Below are 24759 nucleotides of genomic sequence, written 5' to 3' on the forward strand. Positions count from 1 at the left end.
GTTAGAAGCCAGGTCCTCCGGCTCCCAGGCCTGTGCTCTCTGCACTAGGTCTGGTTGCTTCTCTTGGCGTCTCTCTTTCGTAGGCACGGGGATGCGTACGCGTAGACACACACACACAAACACGCCCCTTGAAGTTTTCCCTCAGTCCCAGGAAACCTCCCCAGCGTGGCTTAAACTCCAAGAAAGCAGAAAGGACACAGCTAAAAGATATTGACTTACAGTTTATTTTTGCCTGAAATTATTTCACATCTCTTTGTACACAGCTACAGAACAGTAGTAGTAAACCATTGGTCAAAGCAACAGTGCGAAGGAAAAACATTGGCATCGTTTTGCTTCTTCCCGCACGACTCTCTTGTGCAGTATGGGACTCAAAGGCAAAATAAAATGAACCTGACACATTCACTGAATTAAGACTTAACCCAATTTCTTCTTTTTCTTTTTTTTTTTTTCCTAATGAGGGTACAGGGTAATAAAATCTATCTAGCAAAGTATAAAACAACAAAAGCATGGCTTCCATTGAATAAGATTAAATATATATAAAAAATTACATCGGCTGAATGGTCAATCTGGAGGTGCTGAAGGAAGGATAAACTATCTGTGCTCAACAAACAGAAAAGGAGAACCCCAACGGGGACCCAGAGGACTGTTCTGTACAGAAGGGCCCGGCGTGAAAAAAGCCAACGGTTTATAAAAGAAAGCGGCGGGTCCAGTTCAGTCTTCTCCGGGGCTGGCGGCCGGGCGGGGATGGGAGCCGGAAACCAGAAGGAGGAGGAGGAGGAGAGGAGGAGCGGTCACGTGTACCGGGGAGGGCAGAGCGAGCGGGTCGGGAGGCCGGAGCCCCTCTCGGCCCAGGAGACCATGCAGAGGAGCAGGCATGCGTGACGGAGAAGCCGTGAGGGGCGCGGGAGGACGGGAGTCTTGAAATTTTGGACATGGGCCTGGGAGGACCGGTGAGATGGGGGGGAGAGGGAACTGGGTGCCTCGCTGGCCCCGGGAGGGGGAGATCCAAGCCTGCCGGTCTCGGTGGACGGAGCCCACCCTCTCCCAGACCCTCCCACGGAAAACGGCGCAGACGGAGATTTGGGGGCCTTTGGAGAATACGATCTCGGTCCCGACGCCGCCGTCGATGCCACCGCCCGCTCCTCCTCTTCCTCCTCCTCCTCCTCCTTCCCCACCGCCTCTCCCGCCCCCACTCCCTTCACGCCTTTCGGGCCTTCAGAACTGGGGACGCTGCTCGAAGCGTTTTGAAATCATACATGTGGCGGCAACGAGAGCTAGATCGGACATTTTCCATCGCTTAAGGGCAATGTTTCAAGGAGGGATTTTCCTTTAAAAAATAATAACAAGACAGCAGACTAGTTTATACAGTACTCTACGCCAAAGGGGAAAAGAATCAACAATTCATAAATAAAAGACAGGTCCCAGACCTGTTATTTGTGAACCATTTCTTAAATAGGTGCATTAAGTAAATCTTATGTACAACAAAATTACTTTGCATAACAATTGCAAGGATCGCATGAGAGAGGTGCAATGTCTTCTCTCGGGAGTGGACGGTGCACGTTTATGAGTGTGTATATGTGCGTGTTATGTTCTCTTTTGAGCCCAGAATGGTCCCAGGAAGCTCCACCAAACCCCACAGATTAAGGGACTCAATCTGTTCCCCTCACACGGCGTAAACACACGGGCAAAGAAAATTCACAAAGGGCTCCCCTCCCCCACCTCTTGATAATCCTCTTGCTGCTACAAGTCTTTTTACGTTAGGTCGATTTTAAAATTATGAAGCTAAAAGAATTCAGCAGGGTCTGGGCCTGCTTATGCCACCCCCCTCCCTCCCTCCACCCCCCTCCCCACCCTCGGCCCCAGAAAGACTACCCCTCCCTCTCACATCCACGACTCCAAGATCCTGCCATCCCACAGATCGCTGCTTTAAAGGAATTAGCTGAAAGTTTGCTTTCCCCCAATCTTTTTCTTCTTTGTCCCAAGCTATAGAAAGCGAGAATTCACCATGCTTCGGTGTAGCGGACGTCTACTTCTTTCAGGTTGGGCAGCTTGGCCTGTGGGAAACAACGATAATCGTCTCTGGAAAACCCGGCCGCCGGCCCGGAATCCCGGCCCGAGCCCGGCTCCAAGACCTTCAGGGGCGGCGGGAGCGGCTGCCTCAGGTGACTCTCCTCCCCACCGGGGCAGGCCGACAGCCCCTACCGGCCCACCCTGACTCCAACCCACGAATCCCCGGTCTAGCGGCTCGGCTCGGTTGCCTCGGCCGTCCCGGAAGGCCCGGCGTGTGGCCGGGGCGGCCAGCGGGATGGGGCGGGGGCTCTGCTCTGCAGCTGTGACCGACCCCGGGGCCTGATCGAAAGCGGACAGGAGACCTAATGGAAACGGCAACCCGCAGCCCGGGGGCCGTCTCTGATGTCATCCCGGCCCCCTTGGCCATCGGGGGACCGCCTCCTCAGAACTGGTGCAAGCGGAGGAAGAGCATCAGGGGCTAAGAAAACCACTGAGGGGCATCCTTGTTCTTCTTATTATCATTATTATTGGGGTCACTGAGCACTTATACTATGGGCCAAGCGCTGTGCTAAGCACCGGGCTAGATGCAAGATAAATTGGGCACAGTCCCTGCTTCACACCGGGCTAGCAGTCTAAAGGAAGATGAGAAGACTGAAGCAAAGAGATGTTAGGTGATCTGCCCAAATCACACAGCAGGTAAGCGGCGGAGCCCGGACCAGAACGTGGGTCTCCCGCCTGTCAGGCCCGTGCTCTTTCCACTCAGGCACGCAGTTGCCAGATGGAGACTATGTACTGTGGCCCTCAGCTGCTCCTGAAATAAGTCCTCCTGCAGGACCCCCATCCCAAGGGGTGGCTAGCGGCCTCCACAGAAGTCTGTTCGGGGCTCTCGTGGGGGGGCCCTGCACCTCTAGACTCTTCTCCCCAGAACTTGGCCTCGTGCATACGCACCAAGGGAAGAGAAACGGGCAATACCTTAAGATCTTCGTAGGTGTCCGCCGAGAGTTTGGTGCTGTTCATGTTTAAGCTACAGAGGCTCTTCATTGCTGTAAGAGGACAGACAGGGCAAAGACTAGTAAGTAGGAAGTCTAGTGGCAGAGGTGCTATGGTGAAAGTTGGATGGATGGGGGCTGCTTAGACTTGCTGGGGAAGAGATTTCAGGAGCCAGCGAGCACCCCAATTACCCACGCCAGTCAGGACGGACGTGGGAGGAGCGTGGGAGGAGCCTGGATCTTTGAGCGAAGGTCGGCCCGGCGCCAGGGAGGTGGCTAGCTAGCGAGGGCCTGGAGGCAGGATCCAGGATAGAAGACAGGCCCCTCTGGGGTGCCCGTGACCAGATCTGGGCCTTCAGTTGCTCCCCGATCCCTCTCCCGTCTCAGCCAGGGGCCTACTCGGGGCCTAAACTTGCTGTGTCAGAGCCAGATTCCCTAACTGTGGGGCACCAGGTCCCCAAGGGCTATTGGAGAGCCGGGGCACAAAGGGTGGTGGGTTTTTTTCCCAGCTGGCACTTGAGCTGGGAAGCCCAGTAGGGCCCCGTCCCCTGAGGACGCCGGACCCGAATCACGGCGGAAGGGACCCGGAGAAGGCGAGAGGTGGCTGGGGAGGCAGGGTGGGTGGAGGCCTAAATTCCTCAGCAGGCAGCCATCTTCTGCCCTTCCACACCTAAACAGCCCTGTAGAGACCCCGAAGAACCTTCCCAAATCCACCCCCTCAACCTCCCCTGCCCAGCCGCTCGCTGGCCGACGGCCAGGAGACCCTCCCCGAACCCCTCCCACTCACAGCTCAGGGCAAGCAGGCCGGCATCAGTGACCGGGGTCTCGCACAGTTCAGGACTTGCAGCATGGTCAGGTGTTCGGAGAGCAGCCGCAAACCAGCATCTCCAAACTGCAGAGCAGAAATCTGATTCAGACTCCCGGACCCCACCAAAACGCAGGCTCTGTGGCCTCATCTCCCACAGACGGCTTGTTAGAACAGAATCCCCGGCTGGGGGTTCAGGTGATGCGTCCCCACAGTAAGGCGGCCACCTGGCTAGGCCAAGGCGGGTCTAGGGTCGGGAGCAGGCAGAGAACGGGTCCGACTTAGAACCCCACCTTCATTCCCGGGTATGCTGCTTGCAGGCTTCCAGGGAGCACGGGCTAGCCCACGGCCCACAGCCTGGAGTCTCAAGCCTCCACACCTCACCGTCCTGCCCCTGCCCGACGGGAGACTGACGTCGGGGGACGAGGGAGGAGGGTGGCCACACCCACGCTGGGCTCCGTGGATCTGCGGGTGGGGGGGACAGCTTGGTTGTTGAAGGGACATCCCTGGACAGAGCGGGCTGGGCACCCCAAAATGGAGGGCTGACAGAGAGAATCCAGTGCTTCATCCAGGGCCTTCCAATCCCTGCCCAGTAGGCCTGGACCACCTCCGTTCCGGAACAAAGAGCGGCAAGGGATGGGGAGGGAGACCCCCAGCGTCTCCAGGTACGAAAACGCGACATAAAAACGGCCCCGAGGTGGGCCAGTCCCGGGCTCGAGGGGCCTCCCAACCTCTACCGGCCAGCCTCCTAAGCCCCGCTGGCCAGTCTCCCAACGCCCGTCGGGCGGCCCTTACCTGGGTGGACCACAGATTCAGCTGCTTGAGGGAAGGCAGTTTGATGAGGTGCTCGGCACAGGCACTGGTCACGTTGGTGAAGGCCAGGCTCAGGTTCTCCAGGTTTCCGAAAGAGCCGGAGCTGAGCAGGCGGGCCAGGTCGGCATCCTGAGGGCACACGTGGGATGGGTCAGGGGAAGGGGGCTCATCGCTCCCAGTCTCCCCGAAGCCGCGCCCCAACAGGGAAACGGAGTGTGGGCGGGCCGGTCTCCCCTCGCTGGGTTGCGGGGGGGAGGTTCTGGGGCCCCTAAATATCGGACGTCCCTACCTCTCCCTGCTCCGACCCCAGTTGATCTAGGGTTGGGCGCGTCTACAAGGGTGGGGAAGCTGCAACAGCACCGGTCCGGCCGGTGGCTTTCCCTCAAAAACCCGGCCCGGGTTGAAGCGGCGGCCCCGGCTCCTGCAGGGGGCCGACCTCCTGCTGCTCGGCCAGGCGCACTGAGCCTGGAGCGGCACGGGGCCCCACCCGGCCTCGATGGGTCGGCGGGAAGGACCCGGCACCGGCGGCCACCCAAACCGCCCATCGGCTCGCCCCTCCGGCCAGTTTGGTCGGGCGGGCGGAAAGACCGGGCCCGACCGGGAGCTGGAAGCTGGGCGCTTTGGGGTTCTCTCGTCGGGAGGCTCTCTGTTTTCCACACTGAACTGGGCCGCTGGCCCAGGAAGAGCTCATCCGTTGGGCCTCCGGGAAATAACACGGAAGACGTTGCACTGGGGAACGAGGAACACTGTGCTTCCTCAAAAAGGATTCTCCCTTGAGTGAGAGGCCAGAGGTTCCCAGGCCATTCGCACCTTTTCCCCGGCGGGGATGGGGAAGATGGGGATTCACCGTTTTCTACATCCAGAGTGGGGAGAAAGTAACATACCGCAGCCCTGAGATGTATTTTCAGCAGACCTAAAGGTTTGGTATTTTTTTCAGGGATTTTATTTCTGGACACCCTTTAGGATTCAATTGTCCTGAGTTTAATTTTTTGTTTTTATGGCATCTGTTAAGCCCTTATTATGTGCCAGGTACTGTACTAAGCGCTGGGGTAGATACAAGATAATCAGGTTGGATACAGTCCATGATCCACATGGGGGTCCCAGTCTTAATTCCCATTTTACAGATGAGGTATTCGAAGCCCAGAGAAGCCCCGTGTGACTCGCCTAAGGTCACACGACAGGCAAGCGGCAGAGTCGGGGTTAGAACCCAGGTCCTTTTGACTACCAGGTCAGTGTCCTTCAACTAGGCCAAGCTGCTTCTCATAGTATATGTGCTTCTTATAATACATAATAAGTAGGGTATCTGTTAAGCATTTACATGCTAAGCACTGTACTAAAACCCCGGGGAAGACACGAGATGAGCAGGTCAGAGAGTCCCACATGGGGCTCAAAATCTATGAAGGATGAGGAGAGAAGGGACTGAATCCCCCATTTTATAGAAAAGGAAACCGAGGCCCAGTGAAGTGAAATGACTTGTCCCCAGGGTCATATCACAGGCAAGTAGCAGAACCCAAGGCCTCTGACTTCCAAGGCCGGGGCTCTTTCTACTAGGCCACACTGCTTCGTTTGGGCAGGTAATGTGTCCGTTTATTGCTGTACTGACTCTCCAAGCGCTCGATACAGTGTTCTGCACACAGTAAGCGCTCAGTAAATACGAGTGAATGAATGAATGAATGCGTCTCAGCTTCACTTCTTCTGGAAAGCCCTCCCAAAAGATTAGAAGACCCCTGAAGATTTTTGCTGATGTGAAATCCTTTTTCATTTCCACTAGGCCACGCTACCTGACTTGATTTTCTGTAGTCCTCCAATTCTTGCACTTTGGAGCAGGAAGCTGAGCCCACGGGTCCTCACCCTGCAGCCTCCTGCTGTGGGGCTGGCCCCTGCTGGAGTCAGAGGGTCTGGAATGGCGGGTCAGGGCTGGAGAAGCAGCCCAGAGAGAGGAATCCTTTCAAGCCAGCCCTTCCCCAGTCCCGTCGAGGTCCTGGGGGGCATGAGGAGGGGGACGTGGGTTCCAGTGCAGTTATTCTCATCCCAGGGTGACGCCCCAACAATCAACATCCTGACACAGGAGAAGCAAATGGCTTGTTGGGGAACACGAGGGGCCTAGGAATCAGAGGATCTGGATTCTAAACCCAGCTCCTCCACTTTTCTGCTGTGTGACCTTGGACAAGTCGCTTCTCTATGCCTCAGTTCCCTCATCTGCAAAAATGGGGATTCACTACCTGTTCTCCCTCCTACTTAGATTGTAGCACCATTCGGAGACTTGATTATCTTGTCTCTACCCAGCACATAGTACAGTCTTCTGCACGTAACGAGCGCATGACAAATTCCACAATTATTATTACATGAAGGGCAACAGCCAACCCTGTCACAAAACCAAGGAATACAGGGAGAGCTGGAGAAAGCAGGCAGGCTGATACAGCCACTGAAAATCTTATTTCAACAGACTCCCCCGGCCCGACATGAGCAACGAGAAGAGAGGAGAGGGGTATAGTCCTCCGCAGAGCTTCGAGTTCAGAACTGGGGCTGCTGGGTGAGACCTACGGCTCGGACGTTCACTCGGGCCACTAAATACCTCACCAAACCTGCCTTAGGGGCTATGGTCTCCTGCACCCCCCCGTTCCCCCACCCGCCCGACGGTGGCCCTTCCCTATCGCACCTGAAAGGTCACCTTCCCAGTCACGGACCCTCGCTGCCCCACGTCAGAAACACCTCACGCCCGCTCACCCCGAGGCCGGATAGGAAGAGACACAAACTTACTGTAGACTTGGATGGCAGTGTTAATCGAGTGGGTCCCCCTTTCCGTTGCTGAAAGAGAGAAAGACCCGTTGATGGCGTTTCCCTCCTTGCTCCCCACCCAAACTTGTCCCCCTCTGAGGTAGCCTCCCTCTCAGGAGGTTCTCCCTGGCTGCCCTCTTGGTCCTTCCCCTAAGCACTGGGGCATTCACAATCCCCTGAGCACTTGTGCACGTATCCTTTAATAGCCATAACTTCCTCCTGCTTGTAATTTATTTTCGTGTCCATTTCCCCAGCTAGATGTAAAATTCCTTGAGGGCAGGGATGACGACTACTAATTTCACCATTCTCCATAAAGCGTGCTGTGTCGATTAATCAGTGTATTTATTGAGCGCTTTACTGACTGCAGAGCACTGTACTAAGTGCTTGGGGAGAATTCAAGAGAAAAAGTAGACCGGATTCCTGCCCTCAATGAGTTACAAATCTAGATCAGAGCTCCAATCGATACTACCGATTGATCGTCGGCCTCTGACGCGATGGGGTCAGGCTGAGCCCAGGACTGGGAGGGATTTTCTTTTTTCGCTGATTTCACGGGAACGTGCTGCCGAAATCCCAAATGCTGCCTGCCGAGATCCACTCAGATTAAAGTGTCGGGGAATTCTGGGGGCAAACCCCCCTGAGTCAAGAAACGTTCCTTGGCTGGTCTGTGACTCCAGGTGCTCTCCGGAACGCGGGGTGCCAGCACTCCTTGATCGGTTAACCCACGCACGTTCGCAGCCGGCCTCAATACAACGGAATCACCTCGGGGTTAGAAGGAAAGAAGGCTCCGGGGAGAAATCTGGCCGGGGAGGGGACCCAACTTTTCATTCATTCATTCATTCTTTCAATAGATATTATTGAGCGCTTACTATGTGCAGAGTACTGTACTAAGCGCTTGGAATGAACAAGTCGGCAACAGATAGAGACTGGTCCCTGCCCTTCGACGGGCTTACGGTCTAATCGGAGGAGACGGACAGACGAGAACAAGAACAATTGGTAATGAAATAGAGTCAAGAGTGGGGATTCCAGACCTTCTCGGGAAACCTGCCTAGATGGCTGAAACTCCAGGACCTTCTCCCGCTCCACGACCGAGCAGAAGCGGATTCCTGGAAAACCAAATATCCCACCCTGGCAGAAATGGGCTGGTGGGTTCCCCGGGGAGACCCCCAATTGTTAGGAGCCCTGATCCAGATTGCACCGAAAGCTTACCAGCTCTTTCAACTCCCTCTGCCGGTCACAGAGCTGCTGCATACATCCGTTTCCCCACATCTGTGCTCTCCAGGGTAGAGATGATCTGTAGCTTGGGTGTCGTTGTTGTCGATGATGTTGTATTCCAGCATCAAACAGAGAATCTAAGCGGCAAAACAAGAGTGGTGGGGATTTAGCAAGGGTTCTGGGCTCATCTACCTCACCCCTAGTGGACGCTGCGGCCTTTTGCGAGGATTTTGATGTTGAAAATCTGGCTTGGCTCTTTCCCTAACCAAGAAATTCTTCCTTTGAAAATCGCCAACGTCACCTTCCCCTGCTCCCCGACTACATTCGGGAGAGAGCCTGGGCTCCTGGCCACCTTTATTCCAAGCCTGTCCCCACCTCACCCCACTCTCTACCTCTTCCTTCTGGGAATTCCGGGAGTTGGGGGAGTGGTCCGTGGGGGAGGCGGAGGTACACGCTCTCTGAGACACTCCCTCCGATCAGCTAATTGTAGGGGTATACCGAGACCCTTCCTTTAATTTGCTAATTCTAAAGCGGTATGCCCTACATTCACAGAGGCTAATCCATTCCCTTGCAGGCAGCTCCGGCCCTTTATTAAAGGGCGAGATGGGGGTGATTGCCTTCCCAACCAGAGCTGAGTCCTCCCTCCCTCCCGGGACTCCACCACCCACCTTCAAGTACCTCCCTCGGACGCATACTCCAAGGGGAATGCCTTTCGGCACACTTTTTCTTAACTTACAAACCTGCAGGAGGGTAGAAAACAGTGAAACCTTTTTCAAAACATACGTGCAAAAAAGCATCCTTAGGGCTTCCAATTTAACTTCATTCATATGCTTCGTGTAATTGGTCTATCAAATGGTAATCAATGGTATTTGTTGCACATTTACTATGTACAGAGAACTGGACTAAGTGCTTGGATGAATACAATAGAGTTGGTAGACACCGGATCCCGTCCTTGAGGAGTTTACAGTCTGGAGGAGGAGCTTTTAATTTTATAAGGAGTTTATAGGCAGGGAAGCAGTGTGGCAGACTAGTGGAAAGAGCCCGGGCCTTGGATTCAGAGGACATGGGTTCTAATCGTGGCTTCGCCTCTTCTCTGGTCGGGCCAGTGATCTTGGGCCAGTCAATTAACTTCTCTGTGCCTCATTTCTTTTATCTGCAAAATGGGGATTCCTGGACTGTGAGCCCCATTATTTTGCGTTTACCTCGGCACTTAGTACAGTGCTTGGCACAGAATAATCACTTAACAAATACCACAATTTAATGATTTCAAAAATTATCACTGGAGAAAAAGAACCTTCCTTCATAAACATTCTACTCAACACTCTTAACCTTCTCTCCCCACTTCCTCCCGGTGGGGATTTTCACCTATTCCTGCTGTTGTCCTAAGCCCATCTCCCTATTAATCATTCAATTGTATTTATTGAGCACTTGCTGTATGCAGAGCACTGGGACATACATGCAGCAGAGTCGGTAGACACGTTCCCTGCCCACGATGAGCCTTACAGTCTCTTTGGCCCAACTCAGAACTACAGATTCCCATTTGTAAGCAGCTTTCAAATCTGGGACACCAACCTAACATCCTACATTAACCTGGGAAGCAACACCTTTCTGGATGAAGGAGCCCACTTGGGAACTGAAGGATGTTGGGAACGGCGGTGGCGAAACGGTGAAGCAGAAGGCTCAGGCCGGATGGCTAAGGACAACCCTATTAACAGAATCACGTGTTTTGGGACAGGGCTGGGGATGGGGGGGGGGGGGGTGAGAAGGCAGAGGGGCAGAGGAAAGGGGCACCTTTTTCTTTCTAGAAGCATCCTTGGCTAATCCCCGGGAGACAAAGGGCAGGAGACAGCATCTCCCTCCAGCAATTTCCTCCCGGCAGAGAGAGAAAGCCATCTCAGTTACCCGGGCAACTCTCAACTCTGCCCGCTTCCCTGCTCCACTTTGCCGAGTGTTCCTCTCACCTTCAGTAGCGGTCCCTGCCCAGAACCACGACAGAACATCTCCGTCCCAAAGGGATGGGGCAATTGGATGGCCCGCCTGACTGGGGAACATCACTCTCCAAAGCATCGAGGGCACCTTTCCGGTACCTAGGGCCCCTGCCAGCTGAACAAGGCGCGGTCCACGGGGACCACTCTCCGTCTCCCGGGCAGCCGCTTCACGCGCTCTCGCCTGCCGTGACAGTTGTCCAGAGAGCGAGGTGGTGATGGTCGGGGTGCCTTACCTCCACCATGGTCTGATTCCCCCGCAGAGCCAGCAGCATGCAGGGGCCCAGTTTGTTCTCAGCCAACGAAAGCAGGAACTTTTTGGTCTTGTAGCAGGATCCCATCAGGATATGAACCTGTAGGAGGGGGCAGAGAGACTGCAGGCGTGAGTGCTTCTGAGAGCCAAGAGATACATGAGTCTTCCCTCTGCTACACCTCACGCCCCACCCTGCAGCTTTAGGGGAGTCCAGGCCATCCTCCCTTTCCTACCTTTAGACCAGCGATGAACCAAAACAAGGAGGAAAAGACAGAACAGCAGGGTGTGAACCCCAAGACATGATTTCAACCTAACAGCCAAGTGGAGACTGTTTCCTATCAGTCAGTCATATTCACTGTGCGCTTACTGTGTGCCGAGCATCGTACTAAGCACTTGGGCGAGTACAGTCTCTAGACTGTAAGCCCGTTGTGGGCAGGGATTGTCTCTACTGCTTACTGTACTTTCCAAGCACTTAGTACAGTGCTCTGCACACAGTAAGGGCTCATTAAATACGATTGTATGAATGAATGAATACAATATAACAGAGTTGGGAGACATGTTCCCCGCCACAATGAGTCTAGTTTCCCGCTTAGAGTGCCCCCGGAAGGTATGGGCTTTCCTTGGGCCTGGGTAGGGATTCTGGGGCAGTGATGGCTTCTTTGCATGTTTCAGGGATCCTGGCCCCCGGCAAAGAGAAAACCCCTCACAGCGAGGGCGGCCAGAATGGCTACCCGGATCCGCACGCTGCTTTCCAGGAACAGGAAGAAACTTCCTTCATGTTTCTGAAGGGGGCTTGGCAGTCATCTGCTGGGCAACCTCGGCAGAACCCCGCTGTGGCCCGGCCCAATTCCCACACTCGCTCATCCCAGTGTTCTGACAAGACCTGAGAGTGTCCGGTCAGGGCTGAAAAGATCCAAAATGGTGGCTTCGGGCTCATTAGCTCTTTGAAGCCTGTCACCTCCCAGTCCCCATCCTCCACTCAAACTCGTGACCGGCTCCCCTTTTTTCCCTCTGCTTCCTCTACCCCCCTCTTCACCTCTCCGCAGCTAAACCCTCTTCTCCCATTTCTCCCTCTGCTCCTCCCCTTCTCCCGTCCCATCCCGTCAGCACTGTACTCGGCCGCTCAACTGTATATATCTTCATCACCCTATTTATTTTGTTTAATGGGATGTACATCACCCTGATTCTATTTATTTGCTATTGCTTTTACGAGATGTTCTTCCCCTTGACTCTATTTATTGCCATTGTTCTTGTCTGTCTCCCCCGACTAGACCGTGAGCCCGTCAAAGGGCAGGGACTGTCTCTATCTGTTGCCGATTTGTACATTCCAAGCACTCAGTACAGTGCTCCGCACACAGTAAGTGCTCAATAAATACTATTGAATGAATGAATTCTGCCCCAACACACAGAGTAGATGGGAGGAAAGTAGGGAGAGTCCTGGATTTCCCCAGAATTCCATGGGGAACATTAAGAGTCTTCCCTTTCAGTTTTGGACAATATCACAGTTTCCTCCCTGAGCTCCCCAACCAACTCAAGCTACCGATATACCGGCGGCCAGAGCCGAGACACCACCAGTGCCACGGCAAATTTGAACCGGAATCCCAGACTCTCTGTTTCCCTTCTCTGTTTAAAGATGCCCAGGGAAAGATGGGCCATTTTAGGCCCGGGGAGCTGCCAGTTCTGGTTCCTTGCTCCTCCCGTTGAGCTGTAACTGGCAGAGGAACCTCCAGCTGTTGCAAAGGGGCAGGGCCGGGACACTGCAAAGGGATTTAATGCGTGAAGCGAAAGAACAGCAGGAAATGGACCGGCTTCCAAGCTGCATAGCCCGCATCAGTTTGGCTGTCGAACCGCCGGGGATGGAGGGAAGATGGAGCGGGCACATTAAAAAGCACTTAAAACCGCAGCTTCTTTCAGGAGGCACCGGCAGCCCTTTAAATATTTATCGACATCCGCTCTGAAGAAAAATGTACGGCAGGAGGGTGAGCCCGAGAGGCGGCAGGACTCTCTGGCCGGGGGCCTGTGGTCGACGGAGTCCGAGGCCGCCGCCTCCAGATGGAGTGAAGGGTTTTGGGGTCGGAGAGGGGACTGGGGATCGGCAGGGTGGCACCACGACGGGCGGCCCTCTCCAAGCGCGGGCCGCAAGCCATCCTGTCTGAGCAGGAAGGGGCCGGGCGCAGGTGCCCCTTGGTTTCCCCAAGCCACCACTCCACACAGAACTACCCTGCTGCTGCCCTACACAGACGCAGGGACTACCTTTAGGGCAAGGAAACTGTGGGAGAAATGAGGTCACTGTGATGCGACGTCCCAGCCTCGCCTCTGCCTTCTTTCTCCATCAGCTTCCTCCTAGGCCTTCTGCAAGGATCCCTAAGAATACTTCGTCATCCAGCTGGAGACCCTGGAGGAGGGGCTAAGGCAGTGGTCCCCGGGTTGAGGGAGCACTCTTTTTCCCTAGGGTCTCCTCAAACTGTCAGGGCTCCCCTGCCGGGGGACCCCCATCACTGGGTCTTGGTCACTGGGCAGAGGGAGTTGGGACACTCTAAAGTATCCTCCTGAAATGTCCCCGTCATCCCTAATCAGAACTAGCACTGGCCAGGAGGAAGAAGAGCAGGAGGGGACCGGGACCCAGCCAAACGGCACCAGCACCGATTTCAACCTGGAATGCCCCACGACTCCTCTGGGATTCAGTGAGTGGTCTCGCGTGGTGCAGACCCCAACTGGGTCACATTCATTCATTCAATTGTATTTACTGAGCCTTTACTTTGTGCAAAGCACTGTACTAAGCGCTTGGGAGAGTAGAATTCAACAACAAAGAGATGCATCCCCTACTCACAGAGCTCGGCTCAGCTTCCCAAGCTCGGAGATGGGGGTGGGCTGGGGGGGATGGGGTGGGTTTTCACCCAAGGCATTCCTTTCTTCCTCCTCCTTTATCCCTTTGGAACAGAATGGGGCTAACTGGATCCCCTCAAGTCACTTTGTTGTGCAGGAGTGGTGAGGAGTGGGGGATAAACCATCAGCCGGACCAATCAGAGCAGGAGTCTCCTTAAAACGTATGCAGTTGCCAAACTTGGTAATGCCATTTTACCTGCGAGTTCCGAGGCTCCATCCGTCCGGTCCTTCTAGAGCTACGGTCCCCCTCTGCTCAGGCCATCCTGAACTCATGGATGTTCTGCCTCTGGCCCCCGAGAGCCCAGGAAATCTCTCAAGGCTGGAGGGCCCCCGGAGGCAAAGGTGGGTCTCCTATTCTTCCCCGGTTCCCAGACTGCCCGTCTTCTGTGTTCCCGGGACACAGAGACCGGGACCCCGCCGGCCACCAGATCTGTTCTTGCTGGACCCGACCTACGACGCCAGGAGAGCTGTGGAGGGTCACGCTGAGCATCGTGGGGGCGGAATCGGGGAAGTTAATCCTAGCAGCTCCCGGGCCACGGAGGGTAAAAGAACATAAACTCACGTTATTGCAGACACGTACCATGCTGGCAAAGAGCTCTCCGTCGTCGTCGCACGCCACCCCACCGGGACTGTACAGCTGGAACCAGCCGTCCTTGCCAGCCCGCACGCTCAGCAGGCACGAGTGGACCTGCCGGGAAGAGGAAGGGCGCTTGAAGGGGCAGCGGCGGGCGGCGGGGTCAGTGGTAAGAGCGATGGGCAGCAACAGAGTGATAGGGAATGTTTACTAGTAACGGGATTAACGGGAGTGCTTAGGGGTAGCATTTAATAGGAACGGAATTCATAGTAGTTGTGGTATTTAGTAAGCACTTCCTAGGTGCCACGCCCTGTGCTGAACGCCGAGGCAGATACGGCTAATCAGGTCAGACACAGGCCCTCGTCCACACGGGGCTCTCTGCTGAAGTGGGAGGAAGACCTTTCATCCCTATTTGACAGATGAGGAAACTGAGGCCCAGAGAAGTGACTGCCCAGGGCCACTCCGCAGTTAAGTGGGGGAGCTGCGTTTAGGATCCAGGTCCCCTGAGTCCCGGGCCCAGGCGGTGGGGTGGAATTGTTCGAAGCGTGGGCAAGAGTGAACAGATGCCCGCTGCAGCAGCGGCACAGGAGAGATTCGAGGGCGGAGACTCGAGCTTATTGCCCGGAAGGCGGCAACGGTAAACCGTTTCTGTATTTTTACCAAGAAAACTCTGTGGATACACTACCAGAACGACTGCAGGTGGAGAGCGGGGCGTTCTGGGAGAGATGTGACCGTGGTGTCGCTATGGGCTGGAAACGACTCGACGGCGTAAGACAAGACCGCGGGGTAAATGGGGCGGAGGCCCCCAGAGCTGCCTTAGCCATTGAACTGCCAGCCTCGCATATCCCAAGGCTCTGACAAGACCTGAGCGTGTGCAACCTAGACCCCGGCATCCAGCAGGCCAGATCTCTTTTTCCAGTAGGCTACACTGTCTCATGCCTTGCATTAAGACTCCATCTCAATCTAGCATGAGATTAATAATGTTCATCTCTTTAAAAAACGATCATAGAAATAAGCCTAGTTCTGGTCATGTGGTATATGAGCTGGGTCCAATCTAATACCTTGTCTCTATCCCAGTGCATATCACAGTGTTCGGCACAAAACAAGCGCTTAACAAACAGCACAGTAGAAATAACACCTGTTATTACTGCCGGGTGGACCCCCTCGTAAATATCATCACTCCTCCTGTTACCTCACTTCCGTTAAAATTCAACGGAGTCTACACTTGCCATCTTCCCTTCCCCACCCAAACCAACCACCCCAGGGAGGCTGACTGACAACTTATTGGAAACCAAAATATCTTCTGAAGGTGAAACGGCAGATGACAGTAAAGCAGGTTTTAGCCCCCGGGGATCTGCTGAGGTCAAGAGTCAGGAAACAACAGCTCTGCACACATTCCGGTCACTGGTTTCTCTCTATTGGTGGAAACTCAAAGACCAACTTCAGTTAATGAAACCGAAACCCAACAAAGCCCCAAACACATGTCTCTCGATTCCTGATAGGCGCCAGCCCCTACTTATTCCTAGACCGGGCCTTCCGCTAAGTGGAGAAAACTAGGGAAATGTCCAGTGAGAGGAAAAACCGTTCTGGGTAGTTATAGTTACTGAAAAACAGTGACATCATAAGCTAACCACAGACAGCCAGGGTGGGGTGGGTATTTATATCTAGAGGTTGCGAGCTCCTTTTGGGACAGGGACGGTGTCCGAACTGTCTGTCTTGTTTTTGCCCCACCGCTCACCGCGGTTCCCGGCCTACAGCGAGGGCTGAATAAATACCATAACTTAGTAGGCATCAAGCTATCCGAAACAGGATCGTCTGTTTCCTATATGCCTCTTGGCTATTTAGATGATCACAGAGCAACAGAGCCAGTTAGACCTCTGAATCCCAACTCTTCCCACACGGGCATTTTGATCCATACGAGATCATCGTTTCATCTACTGGCCACGGTTGAAAGGGAAAGGCTCACCTCTTGGCGAGGATCTTCGGCAAATCTCTGAATCACATACTTCAGTTCCCTGAAAGACGAAATCACACTCCATCACCTTCGTCCCCCTCGGCGCCCCCCAACCCCCCAGGTCCCGGGCTGGGACATGGGATTAGAGACCACGATCTCCTCGTGGGGAGGGGACTTGTGTTGTAGCATACTCTCCCAAGTGCTTAGTACCAGTGTTCTGCATTCAGAAAGAGCTCAATAAATATCACTGATTGATTGATGGAGGGTGGCATGTTCAGTGGGGAACGGGGCAGACCATCATGCCACTGTTGGCGGGAGGCTGGAAAAAAGAAACTTGGGGATTTCCCTAGGTGATATAGGCATGAGGGAATGGATACAGATTTGGGGATTCCATCAGAGGTATTTACTGAGTGCTCAGTGCAGAGCACTTGTACTAAGCACTCAGAAGAGGTCAGGATGCTGGGCTGAGTGCATCTGAATGTTGGTTTATGGCAGGCTGGCGTTCCCAGCCTCCGTCTCTTTCTCCCTCAACCAATAAATGGATGGAGGAACCCTTGGCAAAGAGTAATACCCAGTGAAGTAGACATGCTTTGTAGCATTTGAAAGGGGAGATTCTCGAAACACTTACTTGGTGAACTTCTCATGCGCAAGAGCCCTACAAAAAAAAAAAAAAAAAAAAACCAAGCAGGTGGTTAGGACCCTTTCAGAAAGCACCATGCCAAGGTAACTTCCCTGAGGGTGAAAAAAGTCTCCAACAAACCACTATTTTATTCTGATTTCCAATTCTACCATTTTAATCCCACTCAACCCCAGCAGTTGAAAATCCTCCAATCCAACAGGTCCCTAAGACTGATCCCATGAACAACCCACATCCAGAAATCACCCTGGTAAACAAGATTCGAGGTATCTCATTTGACTTTTCTTTCGGAGGCCCAAGGGCGTTGGTTAATCGCTCTGCCATCAGGAAAGGATCGCAGCTCATTACCGCCATACATCAAGGCACCAATCGAGGGCTGTGCTGTAAGGCTCGCTGCATCACGGGCCTGTTTCATGCCTCTTCCCCAGAGCCTTCCGGGAAGGCTGGCTGAAGCAGATGATGTCACTGCTTCACGTCGGCCCGCCCCACTCAGCCAAACAGGCCCCGTGCCACTCCAGAGTTGCAGCTCTCTGGTCCCAAGGCACTGGGCCTCCGGGGGCATGATCATCCAGCAAATTGTGCGATTACACGCTGTAATGTTCACCCTCGGAGATTTGCATTTTCTAAACACGAGAGCTCATTAATAGGTTTCTGAGGGAGCCCTGCTGCTCTTGGTTAGCCACGTGGCTTCTCCAATCTACGAAAGAAAAGGTCATTTACACATCTTAAATCCCGATTCCTTCGACGGGTCCGAGAGATAGCCCGCTCTTTAAAACCGGTCTCCCACCTCACTTTCATCAGTAAGAAAATCATCTCTGGGAAGAGAGGGGATGTTTTCCTGTCTGTATTCCGATTCCGTATAGCTTACTTAGCCCTCCTGAAAATTAAGATTTCCCCTACTGACGATTCAACAGATGCTGGAGATTTCATCATCGGTAGGAAAAAAAAAAGAGAAACCACAAAACTTCACTGTATGAACTTACTCCTTGGGGAATGGAATAGGTTGAAGCAGGCTGGCGAGGGCAGGTCTCCAGTCATCGTAGTCTGACCTAGGGAAGATAAATCATGGTTTCAATGCAGATGGTTCAACCAGGATCCACGTGTGTTGAGCTGAACGCTGAAGAAAGCAGCTATTTCTACGCTTCCGGGAGACGGTGCTGACCACCACACTCTCCTTTCTCCATTACATTGTGGACATTGTGGAGAAACTCCAACATTCACGGCTGGACCAGGAGACTCAGAGAAGCAGCATGGCCTAATGGAAAGAGCACGGGCCTCCAAGTCGGAGGACCCGGGTCCTAATTCCCGGCTCCACCATTCGCCTGCCGCGTGACACTTGGGCTAGTCACTTAACTAGGGCTAGTCAGTTTTCTCAATTGTAAAATAGGGATTCAATACCGATTCTCCCTCCTTCTTAAATTATGAGCACCACGTGGTCCAAACAGACTGCCTTGATCCATTCCAGAGTTTAGCACAGAGTAAATGCTTAAAAATACCATTATTACTACTATCATCATCATCAATAAACTTCCTCATGTCACGTTGAAGACATCAGCGATTGAGGAGTTCTATTCCTACTTATTATCGCCTCTACCTCTGAACTTGTAAACTGTAATCTAGACGCAAGCTCATTATGGGCAGGGAATCCATCTGCTAATTCTGTTGTTTTGTACTCTCCCAAGTGCTTAGCAGAGTGCTCCGCACACAGTAAATGCTCAATAAATGCCACTGATTGATTTACTGACCGAACTGGGGCTTTCCTGGTTGCTCTGAGAGCGCTTCACAAACCCACCATCAGGGGTGTGTTTAGGATTACCACACTGTTTTAGTGTTTGGCCCAAACACGTTGGAGGGAATTTTTACAGGGCCTGATTCATGAAAAGCTGACGTATCAGGCCTGATATTTGGAAGGGCATGTGGGTTCAGATCCACGGGGCTGGGCAGGTGACGGTGCCAGAAGCTGGAGGGGAGGGAGATTTGTGTGGGTTTTTACCACACCTTTACCCCGGGCAATGGTACCGGTTCGGTGGGGGACTTCACTGGGCTGAATCGGTGACCTCTGTCTCATCTGGGGCTTCCCTCAAGGTTTTAGACCCTCTCGGGCTTCTTCCGACTGAACAACTGCTTCAGTCGGCGCCCCGGGGTCGGGTCCGGACGGATGCACGGCTTGGACTCAGGGGAAACCAAAAGCTCATCTTAGTCCAGCAGGAGGGGGAGGCTGACAGTGATCAAAAAATGGGGGGCAGGAGGGGAAACGACAGGATCAGAAATTTATGAAATCCTCCGTTCAGCAAGCCCGGTGATTTGGTGGAGGATTTTAGAGTGGGCGAGGGACCAGGAGCAGCTGGAAGGTGAGAGTGGGACAGAACTTTTCTATCAATGCAGGGCCCTCTGTGGCACATAGTTATGAGCTTAACAAATACCCTAGGGGAAAAAAAAGGCTACACAGAGCACCTGTGGAACAGAACTTTTCTATCAGTGCAGCGCCGTCCGTGGAAAGGAAAGGGCTCACTGGGGAAACCCATCCCTACAACTAGTGAACAAATGAAGAAATACTCCTACATTGATTCCAAATCCCCTCAGGATCAATCAAATAATGGTATTTAGTGATACTGTGTGCAGAGCACTGTACTTGGAGTTTGGGAGAGTACAACAGAATTGGCAGACATGTTCCCTGTCCACAACAAGCTTTTGGTCTAGAGGTAATCTTAGGGCGATCTGGAATATTTTCCCAATCCTTTCTGTACTCTGTGAAAACACAAACAGGTGCACACAATCACATGCACACAACCAAGTAAACGTAACTTCCAGGGTCCAGAATACCCTTCTCGGGCCACACAGGAGTAGCAACATGACATAGTGAACAGAACACTGGGTCTGGGAGTCAGAAGGTAGGGGTTCTAATCTCAGCTCCGTCACTTGTCTGCTGTGTGAACTTGGGCAGATCACTTCACTTCTCTGTGCCTCAGTTACCTCATCTGTAAACTGGGGACTGAGACTGGGAGCCTGATGTAGGCTAGGGACTGTGTACAACCCAACTGTACAACCCAATTGTGCTGTACAACCCGTACAACACAGTAAGCGCTTAACAAATACCACAATTATCATTATTATTATATTTTTCCAGGGTGGAAAGGATGTCGTGACCCTTCTCGGCCACCAGAGCATGGACGACCCCACCTCCAAGCCGGAGGAGGACGAGGAGGAGGAGGGGGAAGTGTAAACACACCTGTCCAGTGACCCGCCCATCCCTCTTTTCCCCAGCCTCCACTGAGCTCAAGATACACTCCTTCCTGCAGCATTTGCTGCCCCAGGGGGAGCGGGGGCAGATCTTTGCCCTTGGGGGTAGGTAACCCCCAGCCCCTGGCCTCAGCCCTAACCCGGGGGGGGCTCTCCATGAAGCCATCTAAGTCCCGGGGACGACTGGATCCACACTAGCAAAATATCCAAATTATTTAAGCCCTCTGTCTTGAATTGCTCATCTTAAACTACTCTCGAATTGCTATGGGTAGTCCAGGAAAAAGAACACTTTAGGCTCTTTGTGCCTGGGTATTTGAAGCAAAATACATTTGAGGGGTGTGAATTAGCCCTTCGGATCATTGATGAGCGCAGAGTTCTGCATTGGGAAAGGCTCACAGGAACCCCTGGAATTTTGACCAAAAAGAGCAGGGCCTCAAGGCCCATCCGATCACGGAGGAGAGATGAGAGACGCGGATAATAATAATGACAATAATAATGATGGTATCTGTTAAGCGCTTACTATGTTCCAAGCGCTGTTCTAAGCGCTGGGGTGGGTTATCGGGATGTACCACGTGGGACTCACAGTCTTCATCCCCATTTTACAGATGAGGTGACTGAGGCCCAGAGAAGTGAAGTGACTTACACAGAGTCACTAAAGCTGACAAGTGGCGGAGCCGGGATTAGAACCCACGACCTCTGACTCTCAAGCCCGGGTTCTTTCCACTAAGCCACGGGGCGGGGGGGGGGGGGGTGGCCTAAGCTGCAGTGAGAGTCATATCGGGGGCAGCGGCCAGAGTGAGCCGGTCAGGAGGAGAGCACGTCTGAGGAAGGCGAGGCGGGAGGCCTCCATCTGGGAGGGACAATCTGACTCTACTGAGAAGCAACGTGGCCTAAGGAGACAGCAACAGGCCTGGGGGGGGGGGGAGTCAGAGGATCTGGATTCTAATCCTGGCTCCGCCACGTGTCCTGCGTGACCTTGGATAAGTCACTTCTCTTCTCTGGGTCTCAGCTACCTCATCTGTAAAATGGGGATTAAGACTGTGGGACATGGACTGGGTCCAACCTGATTAACCCGTATCTACCCCAGCACTCAGTACAGCGCCGGGCACACAGTAAGCGCTTAACAAACACCATTAAAAACAAAACCTCCTTCCAGGCTTGGGAGCCGGAGGCGACCAGCCCTCCCCACGGCAGGGTCTGCCTCCGCTGCTCCTCCCACGAGGCCTGGAGCGGCTCTTACTTTCTCAATAGATGCAGCAAAGCTGACCGATCCGAAAAGAGTCTCTATTCTTATCGATAATCCCTGGAACAGCTATAGTGCTTTTTTCCCCCGAAAGCTTCACGTAATTATTCTATTATATATCATTATTATATTATTATTAACAACAGAGAACACATCTGCCAACTCTGTTGTACTGTACTCGCCCAAGCGCTTAGAACAGTGTTCTGCACACAGTAAGTGCTCAACAAATACCACCGACTGACCGAGCCCCACCACATCTGTGAGGCGGAAAGGGCCAAATATCATGAATCCCATTTTACAGATGAAGAATGTGGGATCTCCGGAGGTCAGCAGTCTCCTCTAGCTGTAAGCTCACTGCGGACGGGGAATCCGTCTGTGATACTGTCGGGCTGTACTCTGCCAAGCCCTGCGCACAGTAGGCACTCAAAAAATCCAACTGACTGGTCAGCAGCAGTCCGGAGGTGAGATGAGAACCCCGGTCTCTTGACTCCCAGACCCATCCTCTCCCCACTAGATCGAGTCGCCTCCCTTCGAATAACCGACGTCTTTTCTGTCTTAAAAGAGCAGCTGAAACATCACAGCTGCTGCCCTTATTGTGGGAGGCACGAAAGGAGGCTTGGGAAGGGCCGAGGCAACACTCAAGCCGTTTAGAGATGGAATTAAGTTCAACTACCTCGGGCTAGCTGGCGTTTCATTCTTTCATTCTAGAGTTCCTTTTTTTTTTTTTATTAGTTTTTAATCGGAGAGAAATGTTCTGAACCCAGGCGATAATTTAGTTCTTTATGGAAAACTGAAAACCTCAGGAAGAAATAAAAATTAATTGGAAAAAAAAAACCCCCAACCAACCAGTAAAATGACTGCCCAAGCCAAATCGGAATTGGGGAATCTCTGAAGGGCTGAAAGATGCTGGGCAGCTACTCGCTCATGGGTCGGACAGCAGGGCCAGCGTGGAAAGAGCGTGGGCCCGGGAGTCAGAGGACCGGGGTTTGAATCCCGGCTCCGCCGTCTGCTAAGTGACCCTGGGTAAGTCCCTTCCCTTCTATGGGCTTCAGTTTCCTCATCTATAAAATGGGGATTAAATCCTACTCCCTCCTAGTTAGACTGAGATGTGGGACGCCCCGACTACACTGTGTCCACCCCGGCATTCACTGCATTGAACGAACGAACGAATGAATGCAATACTTGGCACATACTATGTGCTAAACAAGTACTATTATCATCATCATTATCATTACAACCAAATGTTCTGTAGAGTGCACGCCTCTTAAATACATCTGGGCCTCAATCAATAATAATAACTGTAATATTTATTAAACAGTTACACGTGCTACACACTATACTAAGTGCCGGAGTTGACACAATATAAGCAGATCAGATACCGTCCCATGTCCCACAAGGGGCTCGCCTCAGTCTAAGAGGGAGGGACGAGGGGTATTTTATCCCCATTTTGCAAATGAGGAAACTGAGGCCCAGAGAAGTCAAGCGACTCGCCCGAAGTCACACAGCTGCCAAGTGCCAAGCCGGATTGGGACCCAGGTCTCCCGACTCTAGCCCCGTGCTCTTTCCACTAGGCTCCACTGCCTTCCATTTACCCACTTTCACCGGCGATTTCGGGGGAAGGGAGGTCAAAACGGCAGGAGGGACAGGCGGCGTAGGCCTCGTCCCAAGCGGGACCCGGCAGGTGGCATCCCAGCCATCACCACGGGGACGTCACGCGTGTCGGCGCCCGTCTGGGCGGATCAACGCTCGGCCAGAGGAACCAACGGCTGCAGCCATCAAATAGTCACGCGAACCCGCTCCCAGGCAATGACACGGTCAACCGCATGCCACAGTTTAGACCGTGGGAGCATCAGTGATGACTTTTTGGGGGTTTTAATGGTATTTGTTAAGTGCTTACTATGTGTTGAGCACTGTTCTAAGTACTAGGATACATACAAGTTTACCAGATGGGACACAGTTCCCGTCCCACATGGGGCTCATCACACTCTGAATTGGAGGGAGGAGGTTCTATCACTCACTCAATCAGCCAATCATTTTGGTTGATTCGTATTTATCGAATGCTTACGATGCGCAGAACACCGGGCTAAGCATTTTGGAGAGTAGGTCTGACCAAGGTGGCTTTAACCTCCATTTTACAGGCGAGGTGGCTGAGACGCAGAGATGTTCACCGACTTGCCCGAGATTACGCAGCAAGCAATTTGCAGAGCTGGGATTAGATCCCGGAGTTCTTCCGGTTCACAGGAAGAAGCGTTTAATGAAGGTAGCGGGAGCAGTCGTGATATTTATTAAGCACTTATTCTGTGCAAAACACCGTACGTGGCCGCGCACGCATTACGCAACCGATACTCACCCCAGCCCCACAGCACTTGCGTCCGTGTCCTTCTACTCTACTATTTTCCCTTTCTAAAATTTCTTTCAACGTCTCTCTCCCCTCTACAGGCTGTAAGCTCCTAGCGGGCAGGGACTGCGTCTACCAAATCTATAGTATCGCACCTTCCCCGGAGCCTAGTAAAGTGCTCTGCACACAGTACAAACGCACTAAATACCACTGATTAATGGATTGACTGAATGATAGAAAGAGTGGGGAAAAAGTTCCCAGGAGAAAATTAAGACACATTAGACACGGTCCCTGGCCCCTAAGGGACTCAGAATCATTCATTCATTCATATTTATTGAGCGCTTACTATGCGCAGAGCACCGTACTAAGCGATTGGAACGTACAATTCGGCAACAGATAGAGACGATCCCTGCCCACTGACGGGTTCACAGCCTGATGAATCAATAATGGTATGTACTGAGCGCTTATTATGGGCAGAGCACTGTACTAAGCACGTAGGGGAGTATTTCACAGCCGAATTAGCAGACACGGTCCCCGCTCATAATGAGCTTACAGTCTAGAGGAGTTTACGGTCTACGATCTAAATCTATCCTGGGGAGAGGACACCGATGACCGACACTTAAGGGGAGAAAGAAGAAGGAGAGAGTAAACACAGACTCTTTTGGGATAGCCGTATAGTACACCAGTAAACCTATTATTTTATGGTATTTGCTATTTGTTTTTCCCATGTGCCAGGCGCGGTACTAAGTGCCGGGTTAGGTACAAGCTGATCGGTTTGGACACAGTCCCTGTCCCACCCAGGGCTCACAGTCTTCATCCCCATTTAACAGATGAGGCAACTGGGGCCCAGAGAAGCGAAGTGACTTGGTCACCCAGCGGACAAGTGACGGAGCCGGAATTAGAACCCAGGTCTTTCTGACTCCCACTGTCTGATGTCCGTTCTGCACGGCTCCCACGTCCCTCCAGCAGAAAGCGGCTCTCCGGCACTGAACCCGTGGAATGCGTCGGAGAAGAATTCCTCTTTCTCCCGGACAAGACGTCG

At 53.0% G+C, this 24759-nt stretch overlaps 1 protein-coding gene across 1 annotated transcript in view; it reads right to left on the reverse strand.

The window, feature by feature from the left end:
- Positions 1–1853: 1853 nt before the first annotated feature.
- The window catches only part of LOC100076614 (c-Maf inducing protein), a 235603-nt gene continuing 212697 nt past the window's right edge, over positions 1854–24759 (reverse strand). Inside the window, 14 exon segments of the mRNA XM_029074875.1 lie at positions 1854–2054; positions 2983–3053; positions 3787–3831; positions 3834–3891; positions 4600–4746; positions 7378–7425; positions 8602–8640; positions 8642–8692; positions 8694–8744; positions 10829–10945; positions 14312–14419; positions 16272–16320; positions 16888–16914; positions 17880–17945. Coding sequence (XP_028930708.1) covers positions 2001–2054; positions 2983–3053; positions 3787–3831; positions 3834–3891; positions 4600–4746; positions 7378–7425; positions 8602–8640; positions 8642–8692; positions 8694–8744; positions 10829–10945; positions 14312–14419; positions 16272–16320; positions 16888–16914; positions 17880–17945 — 931 coding nt within the window. The 3' untranslated portion in view covers positions 1854–2000.

This window comes from Ornithorhynchus anatinus, chromosome 11, assembly GCF_004115215.2.
Source record: "Ornithorhynchus anatinus isolate Pmale09 chromosome 11, mOrnAna1.pri.v4, whole genome shotgun sequence".
NCBI classification, from domain to species: domain Eukaryota; kingdom Metazoa; phylum Chordata; class Mammalia; order Monotremata; family Ornithorhynchidae; genus Ornithorhynchus; species Ornithorhynchus anatinus.